General features: G+C 46.8%; 1 protein-coding gene across 2 annotated transcripts; it reads right to left on the bottom strand.

The window, feature by feature from the left end:
• Positions 1-25466, bottom strand: LOC111246709 (uncharacterized). Of its 2 annotated transcripts, none has more exons than XM_022796754.2 (3): positions 23902-25466; positions 7470-8024; positions 1-6358 (listed from the first exon to the last, which is right to left on the bottom strand). In XM_022796754.2, exons 1-3 carry the CDS (start codon positions 23933-23935, stop codon positions 5508-5510), a joined length of 1440 nt encoding a protein of 479 aa, XP_022652489.1. In that variant the 5' UTR covers positions 23936-25466; the 3' UTR covers positions 1-5507. The 2 variants fall into 2 exon arrangements, with proteins under 2 accessions (XP_022652489.1, XP_022652487.1); XM_022796752.2 differs by lacking the exon at positions 23902-25466 and adding an exon at positions 8313-12715.
• Between the last annotated feature and the right edge of the window lie 4 nt (positions 25467-25470).

Raw genomic sequence — 25470 nt, 5'->3', positions numbered from 1 at the left:
TCAGTTTAATCAAATTTAAGAAAATACCAATTTTTATTTTATTTAATTTAAGTTATAATATATAGATTTAAATACAGCATTCTCTTTTTCGTCGATCTTCTGTCCATATTTTTCAGGGCAGGAATCTGAATCACCGTGACGGCACAGAGTCGGCTCTCAGACCACACGGCCACAGTTCATAATCCATTTGCGTACAAGAACCTGTTTATTATATTTCCTTCCTTTCTTTTTTTGTTTTTTAACCTCATACATTGTCACCACCGTCCTTTGTCAGGTTCCCCGAATTTCCTCCTCCGTTTCTTCTTCCTTCTTTCTACACAATCCTATATAGTATTTTTTTTGTCTTTAACGTAAGTTGTTTTTTGCATGACACCCTTTCTATGTTTGTATGGTCGTGTCAATGACGCCGCGTGGCTGCCCGTTAACCAGCTCGCTGTACCGTGCGGGAAACATTGCTATTTTACACATTAGTTAGCAATCGTGAGTGTGACGAGAGAGACGTCGCCATTGTCACTATATCAGTATCACCCACTGAACAGGTTTGTATATATGTATGTATGTATATATACATACTTTTTCCATATATATATATACTTTTACATATATATACACATATACTTTTTCTCTACGTCACCACTAGTCGGCATTTTGCGTCGGCGACAATATTTGTGCCAACGAATCAATCGATCAGTTAGTGATCGATGCGGCATTATAATCCGCTTAGTGGTGTGATTAACACCATCGGGCGTGATATGATCAGCCATATCTGACGTTATCCTTCTCGTACCATCCAGAAATTGATTCGAGTATCATTGTCAGTCACCGTCATTAATGATCAATCAATCAATCAATCAAATTACTGTGAACTGTCCTAATTCCCTCCCTTGAATTTTCACTATCGTCATCTGCAAGCTGTATTTTCTCATCAATCATTGCACATGCTAATCCATGATCGGTCTTTACTAATGATCGCCAATGGCATACCAATCACTGGTACACGTACACATGCACAGCGATCATTGTTAGAACTTCTCGGTAATTATCAATCATCGTTCATCGTCGTTGCCGAAAAAACGTGGTGGTCGTAGCAAAATCATAGAACCTGTCTCTTAGGTGCACCAGTTTCGCTGTATCTCCCATTAGTTATCAGTGTAATTGTCTTCATCATCATTTCTTTAATAATCTGCCATTATTATCAACATTGCTAATGATCCGAAATCACGATCCGACTTTCATCATCTAAAATATTATAGCCACTATTATTATATCTTCATATTGATTTTTATGACCATCATCATCGCCATACTTATTATGAGGTCATCGGCATCATCGTATTGTATTGTATTTTTCGTCAGCACTATTCGTCGGTGTTAACCGTATTACCAGACTACAGTAATTATCTATTTTTTTCCGCATCTTATATATATTTTGTTTTCATAACTATTTTCTGCCTCTAGGATTATGCGTTTACTTTCCTGCATAAGAAGAGTCAAGCTAAACTTGTTTTTCTTCTACCTGTCTGCATACATTATTAGTCGCATTCACCCTCAGTTGCCAACGGGTAGCTGTCGCGCACTGCAGCTAATGAGGTAGAGGACATCTACGTGCTCGGGTAGGTTTGCAGAACCGATTATAATTCAACTGTTTTACTCGTCCATTTTAAATCTCTTTTATGACCTTTTCGCTTTTGGCCATATGATACGGATAGCGTTCTCTGTCCCTACCCATTGTCGCCCATCCAGTTTGAAGGCCACTCTTACTTATTTTTAAATACTTTTGTGGTTTATAACTGACGCCTAGTACCTGAACTTCTCGATAGCCGGAAAAACCAATGGTTGCTCCTTTGAAACACCCCTCGTGACCTCGTCGTTCAAAGCGTGCACGCTTTCCGTTGTCATCAGCATTTACAGCCGAAGGTGAGGGACTGACCCCTAATGCTCCAAGTAGGTTTCACTGCTTTTTACCTGTGCTTCGTTTTATTTTAGCTACTAATCCGTCTTATGTGCTATTTTCCTATGATGAACATACACTGGCTTGGCGACGAGTAGAAGCGGTTGATATTAATTTTACGCCTGTCGACTTGCTGCTTTATACCCCACATAGCCTTCTCATACCACTCACATACAACTGAGACATTCCATGCTCTTCACTCACACCTCATTGTCCCCCTTCCCTTATTGGACAAAACCTCCTAACGCGTACTTGCATTAGCAATTTCGCGATGACTTGTTGGGTAGATGGGCAAATGACGATGGTTTCGTGCAAAACTATTTTTCGTCCTTCTGGCACCGTTCTTTGTCTAGCTATGCTGATACGTGTCCGTAAGCGTGTGCACGTAATTGTGTGTCCAGCCATTAGACCAATCACTTAAACAATGTTTATTGCAATATACACGTGTACGTATAACTTTGGAACTGCTATGTATTTGAAGTCGGCATTTTTTGCTTGTGCACCTGTATGAGTGAGTTAGTAAAGTGGGAAAAGCCAGACTTTGGAGTCGCTGAGATCAATCAGCCCGCCCGCCGCCCCCGTCACATTAGCACCAGACCGGCGAGATACCAACCCACAATGAAATCGAGTGGGGTCTTTGTATTTTGCATTCTGCTCTATAATGTACAATGTGTATCCTTTACAGCATTCGATTGTGAGTGTGTGCCCGTTGCGGTAATCGAACGATTAAAGCGATGTTCGATCGAGGTAGATTTTACTTTCCTCCTTTGTTCTAGAGGTTCTACCCGCGTACATTTTCGTCCCTCAGCTAATTTACTTTTATTGCAGCTTCCTATCACACGATCATCACTTGATGGCTAATCAGTATTCTGTTGTTATTACGTGTAAAGGTCGTTGCTTCCCGTTGTGCAATCAAATCAAAGACCTCTTACATTACGGGGCTTCATCTTAGCAAAACAGCTTACTATTACTACCGTGATTTTCACGGCACGTTATTACGTCGTGACTGGCAGGTGTTTATGGTTGGGAGGTGAACTGTGTATCGTAATCTCGTCTAGGTTAACATTATCATTTATTGTTCGTTCGAAATACTGCTATTGTGTTAATAATGGGACTATCACACGGTATTTTGTCGGTCGACGGTATGCATGTCGGTTTTAGCGTCTGGCAGTTCGTCCCATATGGTACTATTCGAATATAATGCATTTGCCCAGAAGCCTGGATACATGCGCGACAGCTACCCATTCTAGTTAGTCTCTGTGAACTTAACGACCCTTCATCTGTTCAGTCTTTCTTTCATGCATTGTCAGTTAATTTTTTTGTCAATAATAATAATAATGATCGTAATATCACAATATTATACAGCCCGTGCCCGTATACGCCTTAGCCCGTCCCTCCAGCGTCACTTCTATGGCCACCGCTATCTGTCCGTAGGTAAGACACACTTTGTCCTTTCGCTTGTTCCGCTCTTGCTAAATTCCTTTCATCTTTTTTTCCACAATAGACCTCAGCGTCGCTACCAATTTCTCGTTTTCCCTGCTCTTCGCTTCTCTCCTCGACAAACGACCACGAAACTGTTTTATTCTTCGTCTGTACAGTGAGATATTGCAATACAAATAAGAGGCTTGTACTGTGTAAACAATTATAGGATCATACTCGTTCTACGACACCAGTATTGCCTTCACATGTGAATTTCTCTTTCGAAAATTCTATTTTACCGCACGACAGCCATCCGACATTTTAATACTTCGGCGTCTTGACGTCGGTCTCCTGTTCTGATACACGTACTGCCGCATGAGAAATAGCAAAAAACGGCCGTAGCAGCAGCAGAAAATAACAACGAGTTAACTATTATTCTTGCTCTCATCATTCGTATTGTTAGTGTTGCCATCTGCAGCGTCTGTGGTTATCAGTCAATTGCGTGGCGTAAGGAAGGGCTAGGAACAGCGACGTGACGAGCCGGGAAGGCAAGATTTTTAACGAAGATTGCTGTTTGTCGTCGTCGTCGTCGTCGTCGTCGTCGTCGCCGCCGCCGCCGCCGCCGTCGTCGTCGTCGTCGTCGTCGTCGCCCAGGTTGGTTTTACTGTTGTTGTTGTTGTTGTTACCGTCGTTTGTCACTTTCGGCTGCTGCTGCTGCTGTTGTTGTTGTTGTTGTTGTCATCGAAATGGCAGTACTAGCGCAAGTGGATACTTATGCAGTACTAATTGTTTGCATTCTATTCTACCAATCGTAAGAGCGGTAAAGGCGACACAAGTTGCCGATGATATCTTCCTCGTGATGACGGCCGGCAGTTAATGATTTCTAACAGATGGGAGCTCTTCAGTAGTATTTATAATAGAAATTGCTACGACGTATTAATAATATTGGTAAAGGGGGCTGACAATAGAAATGCTGCATGGATTTTTCATTATAATAATGTGTAGTTAGTATGTTTTGATTTTTTACACTGATTTTACTAAGGGCATCATTAATTTACTTGTGATTATGATTACGAAGTCGATGAAATGGACGAATTAATGCATGCTGAACTAGTGTGAACAATGATCGATCAGAACATTATGTCCTGGATTGATTTTCGTTTGGCAAGTTCTGGGTTTGGTTTTTGTTCAATTACGTATTGCAGTTGCAGATGTCATTATAATAGTTGTGGTTACGATTGCTCATAAGCAATCTCTTGTTCACTGCCGTAGCCTTCGTTCGTTCTCGCGGGCTGTTGACGGCCTCCAGCAGTCTCCAGCCTCCCCCGATTCAAGGCAAAAACGACACCACAATAGCTACGGGCAACGGCGTTAGAGGCATTAGTCGACATCAATCAGTGTTTGCGAGCAAACAGCAACTGCTTACACATTTGAAGCAGCTATCTAATAAGAAGGGCTACGATTTTACTTCCTATCTGTAGTTACCTCAATTTGTTTTACTATTTTTCTCAAAGTTTGCCGGCTTACTTCTTCTCCCTCGCGCTTGTTTTGTCGCTGACGATACACTTCGACGACCATTTTCTTCGTCCTACGACTTCTTCCTTTCTACACATAGATATCATACTATTTAGGTATATAGTGATATCATTAATACTATATTAATATATATATATATATATATATATATATATATATATATATATATACAGAGATAACAGCAACAATAATATATATATTTATATATGTATATTACAGAGTATCAACACATGTACGCATCCGCTTCAGTCCTCCAGCACAATAACACCAGTCACAGTCACCATCACCATCAACTTCGTCAGTTTCTGCAGAAGTATCGGCATTGTTGTTGACATTGACATCCTGTGATTTTGATGTTTGTGGTGGACCGCAATTGCTACCGTGGCCGACGGAGTCAGCGAAGATTAGCGGCGGCGGCGGTGGCGGTGGCGGTGGCGACGTTGCCGTCGCTGTTGTTGTTGTTGTCGCCGCTGTTGTTGTTCGCACGCCCTCGTCCTTCATATAATCGCAGCATGCCCCCCATTTCATAAGGGCTGGCTGGCACACGGATTCGGGTTAGCAGCTATCAGCGGGGCGTCAGCAGCGGGCGCCCGTAGTAGCAGTCACGACTCGAGTGAGGCGATCAAGCTGTGGTACACGACCGAGTCCAACACTGACACGCTGTCTTCCAGTCGGCGAAATTGCGTGGCGCACGTTACTGAACCTGTTGACGACGACGGCGACGACGATGACGATGACGACGACGACGACGACGACGACGATGACGACGACGACGACGATGACGACGACGACGACGACGACGGCGGCGGCGGCGGCGGCGGTGAACCGGATGATGTTGGTGACGCTGTCGATGATGAACAGGATGGACTTTGCTGTTGTTGCTGCAGGAGGTCCATTTCAGTTGTTATTCCGTTTCGGTTGTTGCTATTGTTACTATCTCGGCATTCATGTGTACTGTCTATAACCGGGTTGCATAGCATAGAGTGCGATGCCATTTCTTGCGATGAGCCTTCGCTACCCTGGCAAACGCACCCTGCTTGCTGGTCGGCTGCAGCCAGTGTGGACTCGGCAGTCTCGTCTTCGCTTTCGCTACTCGATGATGACGATGAGGAACTATTCGTTGGCTGCTTTGGTACGGAGACCCGCACAACGTCTGAGCTAACACCAAAAATCTCCTCGTCCGATGACTCCTGCCGTAAGTCCTCAGGTTCGGCATCTTTGCGGCGTTTAGCTGGTGGGTCAACGCTGTCAAAGCAAGTCTCTTCTGCTAGTGGCCTCCAGGCGTTCCGAACGTCGTAGAAACGCTGCGAGGTCTTTTCGTCACGAATCTCCTTCTGCAACTTCTTCAGCGTGTTATTGACGAGAACCGACCGGCGTAAGAACACTTCAGGATCGTCGATGAGGCGCAATTTGGAAATGGAAATCTTTAGCACCTTACGACGCTCATCCTTGCCTGTAAAGATAACAGAAACAGAGCATTTTAAATACAAGTTTGCCAATCGACTGACTGACTGACTGACTGACTGGTGGTTCTAAAGTGGTTCGCTGCATTCGTGGACATTGCAGTATGCCGTATCACCTTGCCGTCGCAATAGTGCCGTTGAAATGCGGATACAACGTTAAACGAAAACAATGCGACAGGCACACGCAGACACACACAATCAAGCACGTAGAGCCACAAATGGCCAAACACGCAGACGGCTGTGAGGCGCCAGAATAATCAAGACTAACCAAGGCCGATCACAACAGTCGCTTGGGGCAACAACAGTACACCAACACCAGCTAAGAAATCGCTGACGACGGATCATATGTGCAATGCGGGAAATAACGCCGGTCTTTCCTTAACAAACTTTGGGTCTATATTGTGCATTTACTGCCATAAGGATGTGCATGTAAAGCGACCACATAACACACACACTTACACATATTCTCGTAATTTTTGACAAATATATTTACACCTACGGTTATTATCTTCAAAGTGTATATCTACATTAGCCCACAGCACAAAGTTGAGCCAACGAGGATCAAAGAAATATAATGAACGTATTTGAATCGGCATCGATAATTACTATCTCTGAAGCCGCCTCAAGGCGCCGGAGATATACTAAAGCAAAAAAATTGTTATCTTATCCAGTTATTATCGTAAATTACTAGCATGCATTCTGTTAGCCATTATTTGACACATTATTAAGAAGCTATTTTAAGCATGTTTAGTAAAAAAAAAAAACAAAAAAAAAACTATATATAAAAACTGACGTATTGAGATGCATAAAGGAAAATCAATATTCTTAGCGCTCCGAAAATCGTTCAGCTGGCACATCACTGTTCCACAGTGAAGAAATATAACCAAACACTACCATGACCGTTTTCACGTGCTGTATATAAAACCTTGGCTACGGTTACGTGGTAACAAGGCCAACCACATATGCACGATGCCACTGATTTTACCATAGTAGCTGTACTGCTGACATATAGCTCCGACTACCAATTGAGTAATTTCTTTCACGGCGCGTGCTAAACCAGTGACTAATATTACTATGGATAGGCTCGTCTTATCAACGCACCTCTTAACCGGGGATTCCACATGAGCAGCGATCGACGGCGTGAAGGCGGTGACGGGATAATCACATCATCGGGCAGAGTTTGCGCTACCTGTTGGTGAGCAGCAGGGGGTGTTGGCAATGTCGCTGACAGGGTTGTGGAAAGGGTCGAAAGCGAGGGTAGAGCTGTACTGACGAGGGGGGAAAGCGGCGCCATTGATGTGACCGTGCCGTTTAGGCTGACGCAGTTGATAGCAACGCTTGCGCCGCTAATGCCGTTGACGCCGACTCCCACCCCAATGCTAACTCCGTTGACGCTTGGAAGTGGGGGTAGTTGTGCGGCCAGGGTTGCAGCAAGGGTGGCAGCTGGTTGCTGATTCTCCTGAGCCCGATCGCTGCCAGTGTCTGCGCATACGGCAGCCTCAACGGCCTCGCACGGTGGCAATGGCAATGACGCGTCGTCGGCAATATCCTCAGGGCGATTCTTCTTCGAGTCACCAGTTACCGACACGGACAGGTCGTCCAGTGGTCGGCGCTTTTTGCCCTGCGCTGTCTGGCTGTTCAGCGGTGACTCTCCTCCTGCATAAGAAAAGTAACACGAAGAATGGTTATTAGCAGCAGCAGCAAAATGGTCCATCAGACAAGCTACCACTTACTGAATCACGGTGCAGTGGTATGGTAAAACATTGCGACTTCACTTTTTCCCAAATTATTCACGACTAACTTTCAATATCAAATATATTGTAAGAGATTATATTATAAAAGTTAGCTAATTTGGTCTTATAGTGAAAAGGGGCGAGGAACGAAAGCTAATTAATTCTGTGAAAAAAAAGTCATATGTTTCCCTGATATTTTAAAACGAATTACCTTTATGAGCTCTAAAACATGTATACGTTGTTAGTGATTCAAGCTTAGCTAGCGTTTGTTTACTCGAGTTAAACCGAGAACGGATCACATTTGAGCCCATAGCACATTGGCCATGTCTGTGCGGCCAAGATCATTCATTTTGTCAATTCATACGACCATGGGATACGAGGCGGTGCGCGTACTAAAATACAACCCAACTATAAAGGCTCCTGCGAGATTTTTTGACATACAGAAAATAAACGATTATGCGGGTGTACGCCAATGCAGCGTTATCGAATTAGCGACCCATAGGCTGCCGCTTAGTTCTCATTTTTTTCACACTATTTCGCGCTTCTTACAATAACAACGTTCCATCCATCCGTAAGTAGTCACCATCGTTGTGTTCGTCCATAAACAGGTAACGACAGCGTTCCTATCATAAATGTACTGACCATTAAAATGGTTCTCCAATAGAAATAACTATTTTCTTATGGACATTCGAAAAAGCCAAGTACAACAATACGCTCAGTGCATACGACGCATCTCGTCTTACAACTTAATCACATTATTGTAATCCCCTTATTTGACTGTTGTCGGTTATCGTCCATTTAGCCAGTTATGCTATGAAGTTATTCACTTCAGCAATCCTGTTTGGTAACGGTGCTAGCAGCCGGTATTGATACTCTTCCACCACTCGTGACGAGCACAACGGCTCCTGTCGCCTCGACAAACTGCGGGCACAGTGGTGACCAGCACGTGAGTGCCATCCCTTCACTTTTTCCTAGCTCTGCTTAGTCGTTCAAACTATACGTCTATCTGATCCTGTTTTCGGGCTACTTGCTCTTCTCGTAAACGAGCGTAGGAAAAGGACGGTGTAGAGAAGGCCGTCGCCGCATAACATTGCTGCTTCTGCTGCTCTGCAGGCAGCACCAGCAGCAGCAGCAGCTTGATTCTGGTCGCGTCCAGCAACACAAGGAGGCACTCGAGCTCTAATCTACTCTGTCCTGCTCCTTTTCACCCCCTCGCATTATTGTGAGCGCATAGGCCAGGCGCGCACGGACAGGGATTCCACACAACACAGTCACCAAAATGGTCGTCGCAGCGCTCCGTCGCGGTGAGCGATGTGTATCCAGGATTTGAACGGGTGGACAGACAAACAGAGCCAGAGAATGACGGGCCTTCGAGCGCGCGCGTTCAACTGTTCGACGCGAACTGTCAGACGTCAAGCAGTCGCTAGACTGGTATCGCCGCCACCACAGTCGCCGTCGTCATCATCATCAAACCGCTCGAAAATCAACGTAGCATCATAAGCATTATCAGCATGATCTATAGCTGTAGCTTTAGAGCACGCGTTTTACAACTAGATGCAGTACTAATTCTACTTCTCATCCCGCTTGGCGTGAATGGGTTGGCAAAAAAGACACCAGATATTAGTCGAATATAGACATGACAGCAAGAAGAAAAAAGACGGAGATCCGACCAACCAGAGGTCATGATCGACAGAGTAGTCGGCCGCGGCGTTGTTGTTGTTCCTTCTTCTATCTTCCTTATCTTCGACGAAAAGGGCGAAATATTTTAGGTACAGTCACCTAGCTCGACAGTAGTATCGAATATGGAGGTGACAGTGGTGCTGCTGCCGTTTCAGCCTCTCGCGTGCAAGCAGACGGCCAGTGGCTCACTCGTAGCGCTGCGTAAGCTTGTGTATCCGTTAGCTTTTTTTCTTCTGCGCTGCGCTGCGCTGCGCTGCCATGTTTGTCGTTTCGGTTTAGCTAGTTGCATGCCACCAGCGGAGCAAACGCCCTAATAGCGCTTGCTGTGTCGCTCTTGGCTTCGACTCACACAGACGCAAGGCAGATAATCCACTCCTGTCTACAATCCGTTCTATTCCATAGCGCTGATGGTGGCAGCTGCCCCAGCTGCGGCCACGAACCCGATGGTCACCGCGGCCAGCATTTAAACATGCTGCTCACGGCGTTGCTGTAGCTGTTGCGGTTATCCCTGAAGCAGCAGCAGCCCTCGCCGCCAGTATTGCCATAACTAAACTGGGACCGCAGCGCACAAGAAAAACGACAATAACAACAGTAACGACAGCAGCAGCTGTAAAAAGGAGCAGCAATAACAAGAACAGCAACATCTGCAGACAAAGCCGATGACCCCTGAGCGGTTCGCGCTCGCTCCCACAGTCACACACATATGATCCATACCGATAAATGCTTAAAGCAATGATGTGCTTGAGGAATACAGCGGGCAAAGGCAGCAACGGTAGTGCTAGTTGCAGAGACGCCATGTAGGTAGAAAAGGATATAGCACAAGGTGAAGGTAACAGAGCAGAGAGCCGCCAGAGGGCCGCTGCCACAGCGGCTGTCGGCTATTGCTAGACGTTAACAACTACAACAACAACAACAACAACAACAACAACGTCCCTATCATGGTCAGCGTCAGCCAGTATTAACAACAACATAGGCAATATCGGCATAACAATGGCGGCAACGCTCTGGCGGAGGACACGTCACTAAAAGACCGTCGAAGCGGTCCGTGAAGCAACGAACAACGGATAGCTAGCTGTATGAGGCGCCAATGGACAGACGTTTTGCACTCCATCGTAGTGAATCATTTGCCGCTGCTAACGCACCTCGTCGAATCGCAGAGAAACGCGAACGAACGACCACGACCGCCATTGCAATCGCAGCCATCAACTGAGCAACAACTCACAGTGAGGAGACGTAAACGAAAAATGAAAAGAAGACGAAGAAGCAGAGCTAGAACTAACGCAGCAGAATAAAGAGCCAGTGAAAAAGAAGAAAAACAGGTGGAAAGATCGCACCATCGATCGATAGGAGAACGCAGGCACTTATGACACTCCGATGAGGTCGGCTGACTCAGCGGCGTGGCTAAGTTAAACCAAACGTTCGATCGTTCGTCGGTTAGTTGTCCTAGTCGTCTCCGCGACGGTCAGAAGCAATAGCAGCGATAACTGCAACAGTTCAAAATAACTCTGACGATATGAAACCGTACAGGCATCCTGTGTGCGTAAACTTACCAAGACGCACACACTTACTGGCAACTATAACCGTCACACTGTACAGCAGGATTTAAAAACCTGACTTATTATTATTTTAGTGTAGTATCGTGCGGTCAACTGGTGGATGTTAGGGTCTCGATATCATTGATACGGCAAGAAGAAGCGAAATTTTCAAGTGGCGGTATTCATCAGTAAAATGTCACCGTATTTTTTTTTTGTTTGTGCTAAACAGTGTAACCGTCCAGCTGTGGAGTGTGATTACGCTAATGCATCTGTAACCAAACAATACTAAATAAACGAACAGTTGCAGAGCTACAGGCATAGTATGGTGATATCTGCTGAGCAAAATTGTAGGGGCTCTTCTAACCAACTACTAATCTAGCTACGAAAAAAGCCGATATATATGTGTGTGTGGCGCGTACCAGAATCCATCTCATTTCAACCATCGCCACTGCCGCCACCCCCGTCTTCCCTATATTGTAGCATCTGCCGCCCCTGCGGTCGCCGTCGATGTTCATAAGTGGCCGCAATGGCTGTAGTGTGCTGCTGGCAGTAATTGTAGTGGAGGTTAAAACTGTATGTTCTAATACTCCGATCTACTTATCTGTCTTCAGAAGGCGAGCAAACTGCCGAAACAGCAATGAGAAGCTGTAGGAAGACAGACACCAGCGGTGCGTGTCGTGATGACGCTCTGTTTCGCCTGCCGCTATTGCTGCCGCTACAGCCCCCGGCAGCATCGCTCCAACGCTGCTGTTACCATAAGAATTAGCAATCTTAGTTTGTTGAACAGGCTGCAGATAGAGCAGCCGGACGACAGGTCGCCGTCGAAGCCAGGCCTACGATCGGTGGACGGGTTCATAGGCCCGTCGCTCATCAGCGTTACCGCAGTAAGCAGCGTCACAATGATAGGAACAATTGCTGCTGTAGCAGCTTCGTCTGCAGGAGAAGTACTGTCAGCATCGGCCGCATCCGACGATCAGTGTGGGTTTTTCTGGGGTACAAAATAAAGCTTGCCATTTGCCTTTATTCCCGCTGTTGCTATTCTTCTCGCTTGTTCTCAGACGAGTGGCGCGCAGCGTCAAATATTGTCTATCAAACAGCAGCAGCACGTTTCGTACCATAGTGTAGCGTAGCCGTATCGGTGACGTTCGACGAACATTATTCTACGCTTACGTATTCCGCTGCTGCTACTATCGTCAAGGCGCTTGTTTACACGCGGATCAGGCCGTCGCGTGCTGGGTATGGCGAGATGCGTAGGTAGACAGAACCAAAGCAGCAGCGAAAGGAAGATCAAGACAGTAAGGCAAGAAATGAATAGCCAACGAACGCGCTCTGTAGCAGACGTCCGATCGGGCACCAGCAATTTGGCCACTACGACAATGAAAATCATTTACACAACGCAACCTATACAACGGGCATGGCCTTCCTTATCAGCAATAGCGGTAACGGCGTCAGCCATACGGCTTCATCGGCTGCCATTAGCACATCCCAACTATATATATATATATATATATATATATATATATATACACATACATATATCGCTTTTCGCAGCAAAATCGCTTTGGTCGTTCATTTATTTTATCTAAATACTAACAACGAGAAAAACAAAAACTCTAAGTCTGACCGCTCATTGTCCGCCCCTGACGGTCCCTTTGTAAAGAGACTTATGGTGCGAAGCAGCGGCCACCTTAGTTAAATTGCTTCTAGAGACAGTAAAAGGTCGAGAAGATTGAAGATGACCCGAAAAAGTACTCCTCAATCACTACTCAGGAAAATGTAGAGACAGGTATCGTTACTTTTTTTTTTCATTTTGCTTAAATCTAAAGCATTTCTGCCGGACCGTTAATATCAGCATAAAAGGCACGCTGTCATATTTTTGTTATTATTTAATCTGTTCTATTCTAACACAAACGGTTCTAGTAGTAGTAATAGTAACCAGAATACTCGATTTTTAGGTACACAGACGAGTTTCACCGGGGCCTTGGTGTTCGAAATTATAAAATGCGATCCGAATTGGGACTTTAGGGCGGAAGTGGGTCTATGAGCCTCAAAGGACAACCCTCAGGAAGTGACAGGATAACGTTCTTACTAACGGAGCTTGAAACCAAAGCGACACACAAATAATCTGGTTGAAGTTATAGTCTGCAATTTTTTTTTCTGTTCTACAATCGTTTTTCAAGCTCATTCCAGCTCACCTCAATAGTTATTCAGGAAATGACCCACCTCAATAGTTAACCCCTCACGCGTTTCTTCCCGGCCAGCGAGTTATCGTCTATCTCTCGTGTAATTCCGATAAAGCTTTCACCCGCCGTGGCATCCAGCAACCGAACCACCGAATCGTCAGTTATACCACACAGCCGCCATTATCACTAGACTGTATTAAACGAATACTGGGTAGAGGTTCAAGTTAACAACGACAATCTTCATCTGGCAGCGCGGTTTCGAGTAGTAAGCTCCGCCGGCTCACTCCTTGAACAGCAGCAGTAGCCGCTGCAAGAGCAAGAGAACCAGCGGCGTCTGCTGCGTTCAGCACTCATTCAGGGAAATCGTCATCGGACTAACAGCGACAACGCCATCATCACCAGCAGTCATACAAAGAGCACGACGGGATCGTCGTGGCTACGGGAGAAGAGAGCACTGAGGCCGGCCGACCAGCCTGTCGGCCGGAGCAGATTAGCGGCAGCAGCAGTAGTGAGTCAGGCACCACGAGTGACAGAGAGCTGTAGTCGTAATAGCATTTGGCTTGAAGCTGCTTACAGTAGAATAAACGATCGTACGCAGTCGACTACGCCGTCGCCCTGTTTGACGGTTGGCATGGCTTCAACACTATATGTCGTTGTCGTCATCGTCGCTGCTGCTACGATGTTGCACCGACATCGCTATCCTCATACGGACATGCTTGCTGTCTCTGCAATTTTCTTTTCAGACGCTGCTGTGGCAGGAGCACGAGCCGCAAATACGGATAGACTGTCAGGCACTGAGTCACATAGACGCAGGTAAACACACAGTTAGGGTCGAACAGGCGTTGAACAGAAGACGCGAAAGCGGTGGCAATTCGATCGAGTATCAACGGCAGCTGCCAGCGGTCTTCGGATGAACTGAAGCTGAAACAGCTAAGCGAAACTGTGAGGCTAGCCAGCAAGCTAGAGAAATCCACCGATTAGGAGTGTGATGCTGCTGGGGCTACGAACTTCTCTACTACTACCGATAGATGTTCTAGATAAAAACGCTGCTTTTGGCAGCTTCGGTCGACGTTGATCGCCGATCATCTCGCTTTTCAAACGAATCCTGACGACGGCAGTGGGCGAGGAGCGGCGCCGCACCTGAACTGAACTTTGCTACGCACGATTGATCATCAGCGTCACCATCAACATAGGAGACGGAAAAACAACGGCAACAACAAGAGAAAACTAAATAGTAGATGACGATATAATAGATAGCAGAAGCCGGCCTGTCCTTTTAACTCAGTTCGCCTTTTCGCCGTTACGACTCACTGTCTGCAGCTGCAATGGCCGGCCGCTCATGTCGCGTGCAATACTTCAACGCTTTAAACTCAATGTTGTTTTAACGAAGAAGGAGCAATAACCAACGAACGATGACGATAAGAGCAATGACAAGTACAGTGATAGCAAAGCTGATTGTTTCTTGCCAGCTATTACCATTGGTTATATTTCAATAATTAACATCATCACACGTAGGAACTATTGTTGCTATCGCCGCCTTCGCCATGGTCAATAAAGAGTGAGAACCAGCCGACAATCTATACTTTCGCTAATTTAGTTTTGAGTGTGCCACGATTGATTCCTCTACGATTACTCTAGTCTATCATTGAGGCCCTAATAGTGCGACGATTGCACTAGTTCACTACAGTTCCCTGTGATAACTTCATGGCTAATAGACGCGGATAGGACAAGCACCGCATTGTCCTATTTGTAGGCTGCCTGCCTAACTGCCCACGTGCCTGTCGTGTATCCTATTAAATAGAAATACGCAATTCCTATACTCTAATATTCGACCCTGCCAATATTCTGCACTCATTCGTGCTTGGCTACTCCGCACGTTTGCTGCTATGCTTGTTGTAGCTTACGGTAGCCTGAAAGTGCCGCCTGTCAACGTTTGTTTTTCCTCTGCTGAGAAGGACTTCTGAGTTAGTTGTGGAAACGTTGCGACATTGCGAATAAATGAAGCCAACAATCAGCCAGGCACCATGCAGCACCTACGGTCAAGGTGGCAATCATACCATCCAACGTTGGCACAGGTTGTCATGCGTTTAAGAGGCATTGGGTTATGCTGCAGACTGAGCAAAAAGATATTCAACAGCTTTATGAAAGGTAACAAGAACAAAAGGATTCGTTACCGCAGAAAAAATACATCTACTTGTATTTAGAGATATAGTACATGTATGGATATACAAAGCTAAGCATACGTTTTCGCAAAGGCTGTACATCTTCTTATCTTGAAAACTTTATTGACTACCTGCTCTCAACACGAACGCCATCAGTTTCATATGCCAGCCGAATACGTTCAATATAAATCAGGGTGGAGTACTCACTGGAGAAAGAGGGACCACAGTAGAAAGCGAAGAACGTAGGAATAAAAGTAAAGTTCTTCGCTTAACCTGTACCATTTCTTCACCTGCGTCGCAGGAAGATTGGCGCTTGCTGCTATTGCCGTCGCTTCAGTTACTCCGGTGCTTGTAAGATTTCTCGCTGCTGTCTTTCCCATCTGCCGAATTCACTTGGACCTTTTTGTTTCCAGCTAGCAAGTCGCTCATCCAAGCGAGAGGGCGACCCACCGACCACCGTCGTAACATTTGCACCGATCACTGCCGCTTTAGTCCCCTTGTCATGTATAACACAGAGCTCAAAAGAGGAACAGGAACACACGACGCCAGCGAAAATTTGTAAGCACAAGCGCTATAAAATAAGGCGCCTTAAAACAGTAGCAGTGGCTGTTTGCTGTTTGGTCGTTTCCGTTCCTGATTTGACTCGTTGTCGCCTTTATCGTCGTTGCTATCGCAGTTGTTTTTACCTGAGTGTTTTCCCGAAGGGAAGCGGCAAGCTCCTGATTCTAATTGGGTTGCACGCCACTGCCGTCGTCGTCACTGCTACTGTTGATGTCGGTGTAGAGTTTATCCGCGCTTCCCACTAACCCCTCTAGGGGGCGAGCAATGTCCCTCGAAATTCGCCACCATCCGAGCACCCCACTTCCTTCACAACGCCTTTTCCCCTTGAACATTGCTCTCCTTTCTGTTTCAAGCCGACTCTTTCTCTTTGTTTTCGATACGTAACAGTAGTACAATCGTGCTTCGTTACTACATGCTGTGCGCGCAATCTCCCAGCTGTTCGCCTCTCAACAACAACAACAATGATAATGATGATGATGATGACGACGACAGACCCCGATAGAAACTTACTCTGGGGTGCAGAGCAAAGGAATCAGTATAAGAGGCATAGCGTGCTTAGCAGCAGCGATACACATGTTTTGTATTACCACCATATCGTGTGTACTACTTCTAAAAGTGGCGCCATCTTCGTCGACGCCCAACGCACAGAATAGCATCACCAACACCAGCGGCTGCAGTGTTAGTATCAGGCATACGACCCATCTGGCGCCTTGATCAGTGGTTCGGTCGTTTGCCGGCTTTCATTCTTCGCCGTTGGCTGACTGCTGCTTAGCGAGTCGCCAATTCGTTTACTAACTCGCTCGCTACTGCCACTCAGCAGCCGACCACCGAATAGCTGCTGCTGCTGCCTACTCGATACGAGTGGAAATAGCATAATCTCCGGTAATGGCACGAGAGCCAGCTAACAGCGGGACCAGCAGACGAAACAGAAAAGTCGAAGAAGAAGAAAACGACAACGACCAAAGAAAAAAACCGGGGGAAGACACAGACCAGCCACCCCGGAGTCAGCGACCATAGCAGTCGAAGAGGGAGCAGCGCCCGCTCGCCATAACCGTGAGGCAAGAACAAACCGGATCCACCCCATCACATCATTGTTCCTAGCGGAACTCACTCTGTTCGAGCAACGGTGACAGCGGCGGCGGCAGTAGCAACAACTCAAGCGAAGAGACAACGAATCTCAACAAAACGAATAGTTCATGAAGGAAAGATGAGCGAAACGAAAACGACACAAACTGGCGAGCGTCACTAGGCGCCAGCACAGATCGAATGAGAGAAATTGCAATCTAAAAGGACTGTGACAGAGCGTCAGTCATCGAACTAGCACAACTACAAAAAGCCACAAAAGTGCCGTCTATGGACTAAAACAAGTACCAGCAGTCTCACTACTAGCTAGAACACGCTGCCGATCACAAAGCCACAGCTGAATGGTGCTTATTTACCTCTCTGTGAGCCACTGTTAGTTTTCGGATTTCTGTGTTGTACTCTAGTTTCTGGATTTCGGCCATGAAGACCGAGACGTTTATAAACATTTAGAAATAGGCACACGTATTATATACATCATATGCGTACCCATACAAGCATCGCCTATCGAATGTAAGCAATAAGCGAGCCAGTGCCAACTAGGGCACTAGCTTGCGTTTAAATAGTAGTGAAATCGAGCAACCCCTTTTGTACATAGTGAAAAGGTGCGGTGGTGAAGATCACAGTAATAGACGCGCAGCTGAAAAGGGATATGACGACAACGGAAAATTACAGTCAGGTTAAGAATCACTTGATGTTACCTACTCTAGTGGAGTCAGCCTGTTGCATGACCAACTCTTTTAAAGGTACTGGGACCAAACGTAACGACGATGCCTGATTCGTAGTAAACTCTTGTCGGCTCAACTGCTCACCCCATCGTTCCTTTCGTTTCTCGCTCTTCGCTCGAACACTAATCGCTGTCTCACCTGCCGCACTCGACCTGAAGACTGAGATGAGGACGTTAGCGGAATTTAGACTAGCGCCTCAAACAGCAACTCGGCCTAAATTGGGCATCAAAGCAAAGATACAATGGCCTCACTATCTTGGTACATCATTTAAAAATAACCAGTTGGCATACGTATGTATATATATTGGTTCCTTCGCAGACCCGGCGAGCCCTACTGTGCAATCTGTGGCATGTAGTTGCGCACAAACGATCGCAGCCACCTTCAAAGAGTCAATCAATCGATACACATGCGGCTAATAAGTAAAAAAGAAATAGATGTAGAGGATAAACGAGTACCGAAGGGGAGTTTTTTTTGAGGTCCTGTCGTGAAAGATCAGGGACGATAAGAGTGAATCACCACGGGGAAGTGTGCAAAATGTCGAAATTGATTACGATCAAGGTTCAAACGCCCAGTGAATAGCTGACTAGCAGAGAAATCAAATACAGGGAGAACGCACGGGATATCAACGATTACATACAGGGCTTTTTAATCTGATAACGCGCATTATGGCATGTCATCATGCCCGTGTAACTTTAGGTAATATAATATTAAAATTCCAGGATGCTTATGGTCACAGTTAAATAGCTGTCACCACAACTTGGGCCATATTCCTCACTGTTTACCAGATTCGACTATAAGAGCATTACACTGCGAACACACAGATATGTATATACATGCACATCGTCAAGCATTCTGTGCTTACATGTATGCTGTTCTTAATATGTTGCCTATTATGAAATCTCACAGAATAGTTACGACGAGGCACAAAGCGCGGTAACACAGAGGAGCAGCAGGACAACAGCGGCAAATTCTGTGAAGAGAAAGCTCGAACCTGTTTTGCCTGCTTGCTTAGCTGCTCCACGCCCTGGTACCACTGTTGCTTCTGCCTTTGGATCTATTGTTGGGCCTGTAACGGTCTGTCCGCTCTAGAGAGGCTAGTAGCGAGAGATTGGTGAAGGGATAGCCAGGTAGGAAGAATTTGCGCCCAGCAGGGACTCTCTCCTTGGGAGCAGGAGGGGTCGAGGGAAGCGTTTGGAGGACGGGTGGTATGCCATGCAGCTGGATAGCTAAAGCGAAGTCTCACTACTTAGGGGTTGCGCGCGGTCATGCGGGGCTTACTCGCAAAGGAAGTTGCCACAGAGATGGTGGGCACCGCCGACGGGGGGGGGGGGGGCAAGTGGTCCCATTGTCCTGCGTTTCCCGATGTGCTTCACACAGTATTCGAGTACAACATAACCTCAACATCGGAAGTAGCTGCAGCAGTATGTTGGTGATGGCAGTGACACCCAAGCGACTGGCCGCGCTAACCTCAGCACGGGAGGAGCTTGCAAAATAGGTTGAAACCATCGTATTGAGTCACACAGAAGAACACATGCTCGCTTACACAATGCACCGATACCTACAGATCCTCCTTGCTCCTCACCCCCTTTAGTTTTCACATATACCATACACACACACACACACACACAGACTCCCATTCACACGCCGACACATACAAACACACACATATACACATACACACAAGCCCACACATACACACTCCAAGATCCGCACATCCTAAGGCACAGCCAGCAAGGGCACGTCCACTTTCCTTGTCGTCGCTTGAATGCCGTTTCTTCCGTTTTTGGGTTTCACCAGATGCCCACCAGGTGGCGCCACCGTGCACAATGGGCGCTACTCAAAAGTTTGCCAAGTTTTACAACACTTAAGGGGTGGATGAAACAGACAGCACTCTGTCTATTGCTTTCTAGCACTGCTTTAGTATAGCTGTTGTTGTTAAGTGGCGATAGCGGCCGCAATGGCCGTCGGAGCTGGTGTATAAAAGGATAGAATTAGGCAAGCGAGTGACAGAAAAGATTAGACCTTTTGATGTGAGAAAGGACAGCCCGACTGACGGATAAACGGGCTGGACGAGGCAGCGCATTGTGCAATGACAACGAGGATGCTCGAAATGCTGTTCAGGTTGCTCTCGTGCGAGACCGACAACAGTAACGAGTTAGTTGGTCGGCTAACCATCCATCACGGCAGTTAAGACAATGACGGGGCCGTTCGTTCGTTTGCTGGCGTCTGCCTGATCAGCGACCTGAAAGTGGTCAAAACGGTGCCAGAGGCAACGGGCGTAGTAGCACGGCACACAAGAGATATTCGTGCGTCGAAAAACGACAAGGAGAAGGCATCTCAGTGAAGGGGGAAAGAGGGGTTGCGCGCACATGATGGCCTTTATCGCACAGTTGCTCCAAATAGTATCGTCAACTGCAATGTTACCCAGCCAACTCACCCAAGTGATAACGCTGCCCATATTGAGTTGTTGTCGCTGATAATACAACATGCCAGCAGCATTATAATAAGTCAAGTACGTGAACACCATTAGGACAGAGCAGGTGCTGCAGAACACGGCGAAGTGGGGCAGGATAGGACGAAAGCTAAAAATTAAATTAGACCGGGACAAGAATGAAGAAAATTTAGATCCCACAAAAAAACAAGAGACAATCTCGACGGGTCTACCCCCGCAACAAAAAACGTTCGGCAAAAAAGCCGAAGAGCGGAGTGGAAAGCGAAAACGACTGAAAATAGAGGGACACACAGAAAAGCGAGCTGCGGGAATTTCCCTCAAAGTGAAGCTCCTTTCTGAGAAAATCTGAACCATCAATTGGCTTCACCTATCAAATAGCCCAGATGATTTTTGGCAGCGTTGAAAAGACAACGAGTGATTATTTTGTCACTGTCTTGTCGTCACTTTGAATATGATACCGCTTACAAAATTCGCGGTTAATCCTATATCACACATTATCGCAAATATTTATCGATCTAAACAGAGTGCTTGTTGGCAGTGAACGTTGGTTAGGCAACATCATAAGCGCACATTGCGACATACGGCCGCCAGCCGAAACGACGAAGAAGTAGTGGCTGACTGGCTGGCTGGCAAACAGGCAGCGTCGGCCAGCGATACACAAATGGCCCATAGCGGAAAGGGTATATCCCGGTAAGGTCGACCCATCCTGTATCGATACCGTATAACAGCAGTAGTGGTACTAGTCATAATAAGCGGCCGCAAAGGCGGTAGCTACTTCCGACGTAGCCAATCTGCATACGTTCATAATATATAAGTAATGGCTCCAGCAAAGAGGGTTATACCTAGATGAAGGCATAATGATACATTTAGCATGTTGTCGTTTTCGTGTTCAGCCTGAAACCATTTTGTGTCTAAGGCACAGCACAACAATACCTACTATCGCATATCAAATTATTCCGCTTATCAAACGAAAAACATTTTTCAGTATGCCATTCTACCATTTAACAACTTGTTATATTAAAAAAAATGTCAGGTAACGTTTTTCAGTCGAGTGCTCCATACTTCCGCATACCTACCGTACTTGTGCATAGCATCCACTTCTCTGTTACATCTTTATTAATAGGAATTTCTTTGTTTATTATTGATGAAACCCATCGACGCTTTCCTAATTTCGTAGCACAACAACCGCGCGATCGTGAACGTCTATGTTCAGTGAAAGCCAAGCTCGTCAACACAGCAGTAGCGGTTATACTGAAATAACGAAGATGCGTCGCCGTCTCTACTGCCGCAGATGCTGCGATCCTCACCGTTGCTGCAATAGCTGCAGCGGCCCAACTAGCAAACAACAGAAACAAAATACGGGATTCGATCGTCATTGCTAGCTAAAACGGTGTCACCCACGGGTCCTTGACCGGGGCGCTTCAAGGCCTCCTCCCTCCCAAAGAGTCGCTGCTAGTGCTAACGCCACAGCCCTTCAACCACTTAGCCTTTAACCAGCAGCAGCAGCAGCAGCAGTAAGCACCGCCTTTGCCTCGAATAGCAGGAAGAGTTGCCGTAGTAGCGTAGTGACAGACACGCAAATAGACAGAATGGTTCATGTCAATCCATTAGTAACGCCCGACAAAACTTCACTGCGACACAACACCATTTACCGACTGTGTCAACAACAACGCCAACAATTACAGCGCCGGCGACAATAACAATAGTAACACCACTAGCAACATCGTTATCAGTCGACATGCAGCATCAGCAGCGCGTCGCCGACAGTCTCATCTAGTTATGATCATATGTCTGTGGTGGCGATGATTGACAGACGTAGATGCAGTTGTACCAGGAAAAGTATTTTCCACTCGCTGGTCTGATCGTTTCCATTACCTAAGCATTGTAAAAACCTCTACGCAAAATGCGTGATCGATTTCCGTTAGCTAATAAACTGTCTATACATGAATATGTACTCCGGCGTTCTTGACGTCTTTTCCCGTCTCTGCTGATGTTGACAATTTCACGATGATGGTGATGCGATATCGTCGCTGCTTTTTTCACTAAATACGGGCAGGATGTACATTTGCGATAATCTCAATTACAGTAACGTCACCCAAATTTATATTATATTTGCTTTATTAGCTGCGCAGCAACATCAGCCACTACTGGAATCGGCTGTTTGCCGTCGTCATCACTAGTCGGCTCGTCAGTCAACCAACTGACCTTTGTCCGGAAGTGATATTTGCACACTGGCAACACGGACTGTCCAATAAGAGCAGCAGTAATAGCAAGGACCGTTTCATCCGTCCCGTGTGTCGTCTTGCAATCGATCTAGCTGACCCGTGACAGAAGAATCATAGCGCGCAGCACACACAGTCAGGACGATCTGCGATCGCGCCCCGTTACTCTCAGCAGCAACGATGATGGCGGCGGCGGCGGCAGCCACTTCTAATACTCAACAAGAGACACCCGAAGAGAAAGTCAGACGACCAACGAGCGCGAGACAGCCCGAGAAGAGAGAGAGAGAGAGTAACAAAGCGAACATCAGGGAAGAAAGCGAAGCCTAGACACCGCCATCGTCACCACCGCCGCACGTTCATGAAGTCCCCCGATTTATGGCACACAGGCAAAGAAGCGCCACCCGGCCAGCGGCCACCAACGAGCAGAGCAGTGCCGGTGCGGCAGCCGATGGCAGCAGGGTCCGTTCACAAAGCACCCTACGGCGGGTCAGCCTGCCGCGATCAGCTGATTTAAACTTGGCCTCGGCGGCAACTCGCTGACAATATACACACTCGCATAGCGATCGCTGCTGCTTCAACTATGACAATTGCTGTTAACAGGGCCAGTCATTTCTACTACAATTAACAGTACGAACTCTGCTGTTACTACTAGTCCATTGTAAGGAAAGGGATTTTCCCGTGTGACAGGCTATCTTTCGTCGTTAGTGCAGCGTGTGGAGGTAGTTCTTGGTATCGCGTAGCGCTACGTCGGCAGATGATAGAAGGGGAAAATAAGATGTTAGCCGAAAGTTGTTCTTTGCGGGCCGCAGAAAGTTTGCTCGTTTGCCTGTTGCTGTTGATAGTCGTTATTGTATCAATAACAGTGACGATGTCGTTTTAACTGTACTTGAGGAGGACGACGACACCTATCAAAACTGTAATCTGCATTATATGTGTATACGTAAACATAGCTGGGTAACTAGTGTTTGATTGATAACTTTTTGATTTTATTGCGCATATGACTATAGGGAAGTGAAACACGCAGTCAACAAGAGCCTGTATCATAAAAAGTTCCGAGCTGTTTGGCCGAGTACGTTTCTAGCTCTGTCTTTCATCACCAATTAAACGGTTATTGCATATCTGTACCGTATCCCCTTTGCCTAATGTGCGTGCTCCGTAATCGCTAATCAAAATTTGGCGACGCAGCTCAACACTTACCTTCCGCGTTGGCCTTTACACACATGTCAATCATTAATCCGATGGATCTGTGCACAGTTATTTTCCGTAGTATACGACTATCTATTTTAGCTGTCGTAGTCCAGACAAGGTTGGCAAGAGTTAGGTTTGAGCTTAGTTCGAAACACTTTCACTTGGTTTTTTCACCCAATCCACTCGCGAGTAACAGGTAATAATCCGTCAGAGAAGGAAGCTAGTTAAAGTAGTCCGTTCTAGTTGTCGTAGCACTGCAGGGCACGTACGAACATATGGTTATTTAACCAATCAGGTATTGACAGTCAATCATCCAATCACATTTCAAACTCAACAGGGCGACGAGCACTCAAAGAGCAGAAGCAACTGCATGGGCACCAGTTCAACATTCACACGCAACAACAACAACAACGACAACAGAAAATGTTGTTGTTGTTGTTGATTCGGTGCGCTCCGTTCTACTCCACTTCCGGCGAACCTGTCGATAATAGTGAAGTTTGGTTTTTCACAGCTGACTCAGCTTACACAGCGATTTGTTGCCAATGACGTTTAATTGTTACCGAGATGACGACGAACGAAAAATTCACGAAAAGAGCCGGCTAATCCCACGGACAATGATGGCAATATCAATTTAAACGAAAACTATTTGCACTGATGTTCTCATTCACGTTGATGTCGTTCTTAATTTTGGCTTTCTTTAATATCAGTCGTTGTTTATCTATCTTTTTGCGTGTCACTCACGCTTCATCCGTGTGACCAGCTGCATAGGAGGGGTGATCGTCGTGGCGATAGAAACGCAACCGCGGCAGCGGCGGCGCTTACTGGGGACACGCGGCTCCACTTCAGGCTCAAGGCAGCGGGAGCGTGCCACGAGCGTGGAGTAGTAGAAGTAACAGTCGTCGTCGATGTTGTTGTTGTAAGTATTGTTGGTGCCTGCCTGCCTGTAACAGAGAAAGGCAATGGCAGAGGCAGCAGCAAAAGTAAGGGCTGACTGACTGACCGACCGACCGACCGACTGACTGGCTGGCTGGCTGGCTACCTGCCCTATCTCCTTAGTGCCACTTCTCACTCTTTCTTTATCACTCTACAGGTCGTCGTTGTTGTCGCCGCCGTCACAAAACATTCACTTGGTGCCCGCGGGCGGGCGGGCGCGCGGGCGGGCGGGCGGGCGGACGGCAATAGCAACAGCAATAACAGAAGGCGGAAAGCTCTTGCCTAAGCTGCGGCGCGGCTGGCTCTTCGTCGCCGTCGTGCCCGACTGCTGGTGCTCACTTTGCCTTACTCTGCTTACTGGTCGCTGCAGGCGCAGGCTGACTGGCTACCCTCTCAGTGGCGGCGGCCGCAGCAGCAGCAGCGAGGCGCACAACAGTGCTCCTTCGTCGTAGTGGTGGTGGTGTGGTTACTACTGGCGGCTCAATGGCCCAACAAGAGCGGAGCCGTGGTACGCACTGGCATGACCGTCCCGGAGCAGCTCCGAATCGGTAGTGACGATGGTTCGCTCAGCCACCGGCGGCTCGTTCAGTCGCCAGCAGCCGGGAGGCGACGGGTGAGAGCGGGAGCGACCAGCAGCAGCAGCAC

The sequence above is a fragment of the Varroa destructor genome, unplaced genomic scaffold (genome assembly GCF_002443255.2).
Source record: "Varroa destructor unplaced genomic scaffold, Vdes_3.0 BEIS01000003.1, whole genome shotgun sequence".
In the NCBI taxonomy this organism is placed as follows: domain Eukaryota; kingdom Metazoa; phylum Arthropoda; class Arachnida; order Mesostigmata; family Varroidae; genus Varroa; species Varroa destructor.
Note: the sequence above shows the minus strand (reverse complement) of the source record. Positions and strands in the feature narration are given on the sequence as shown.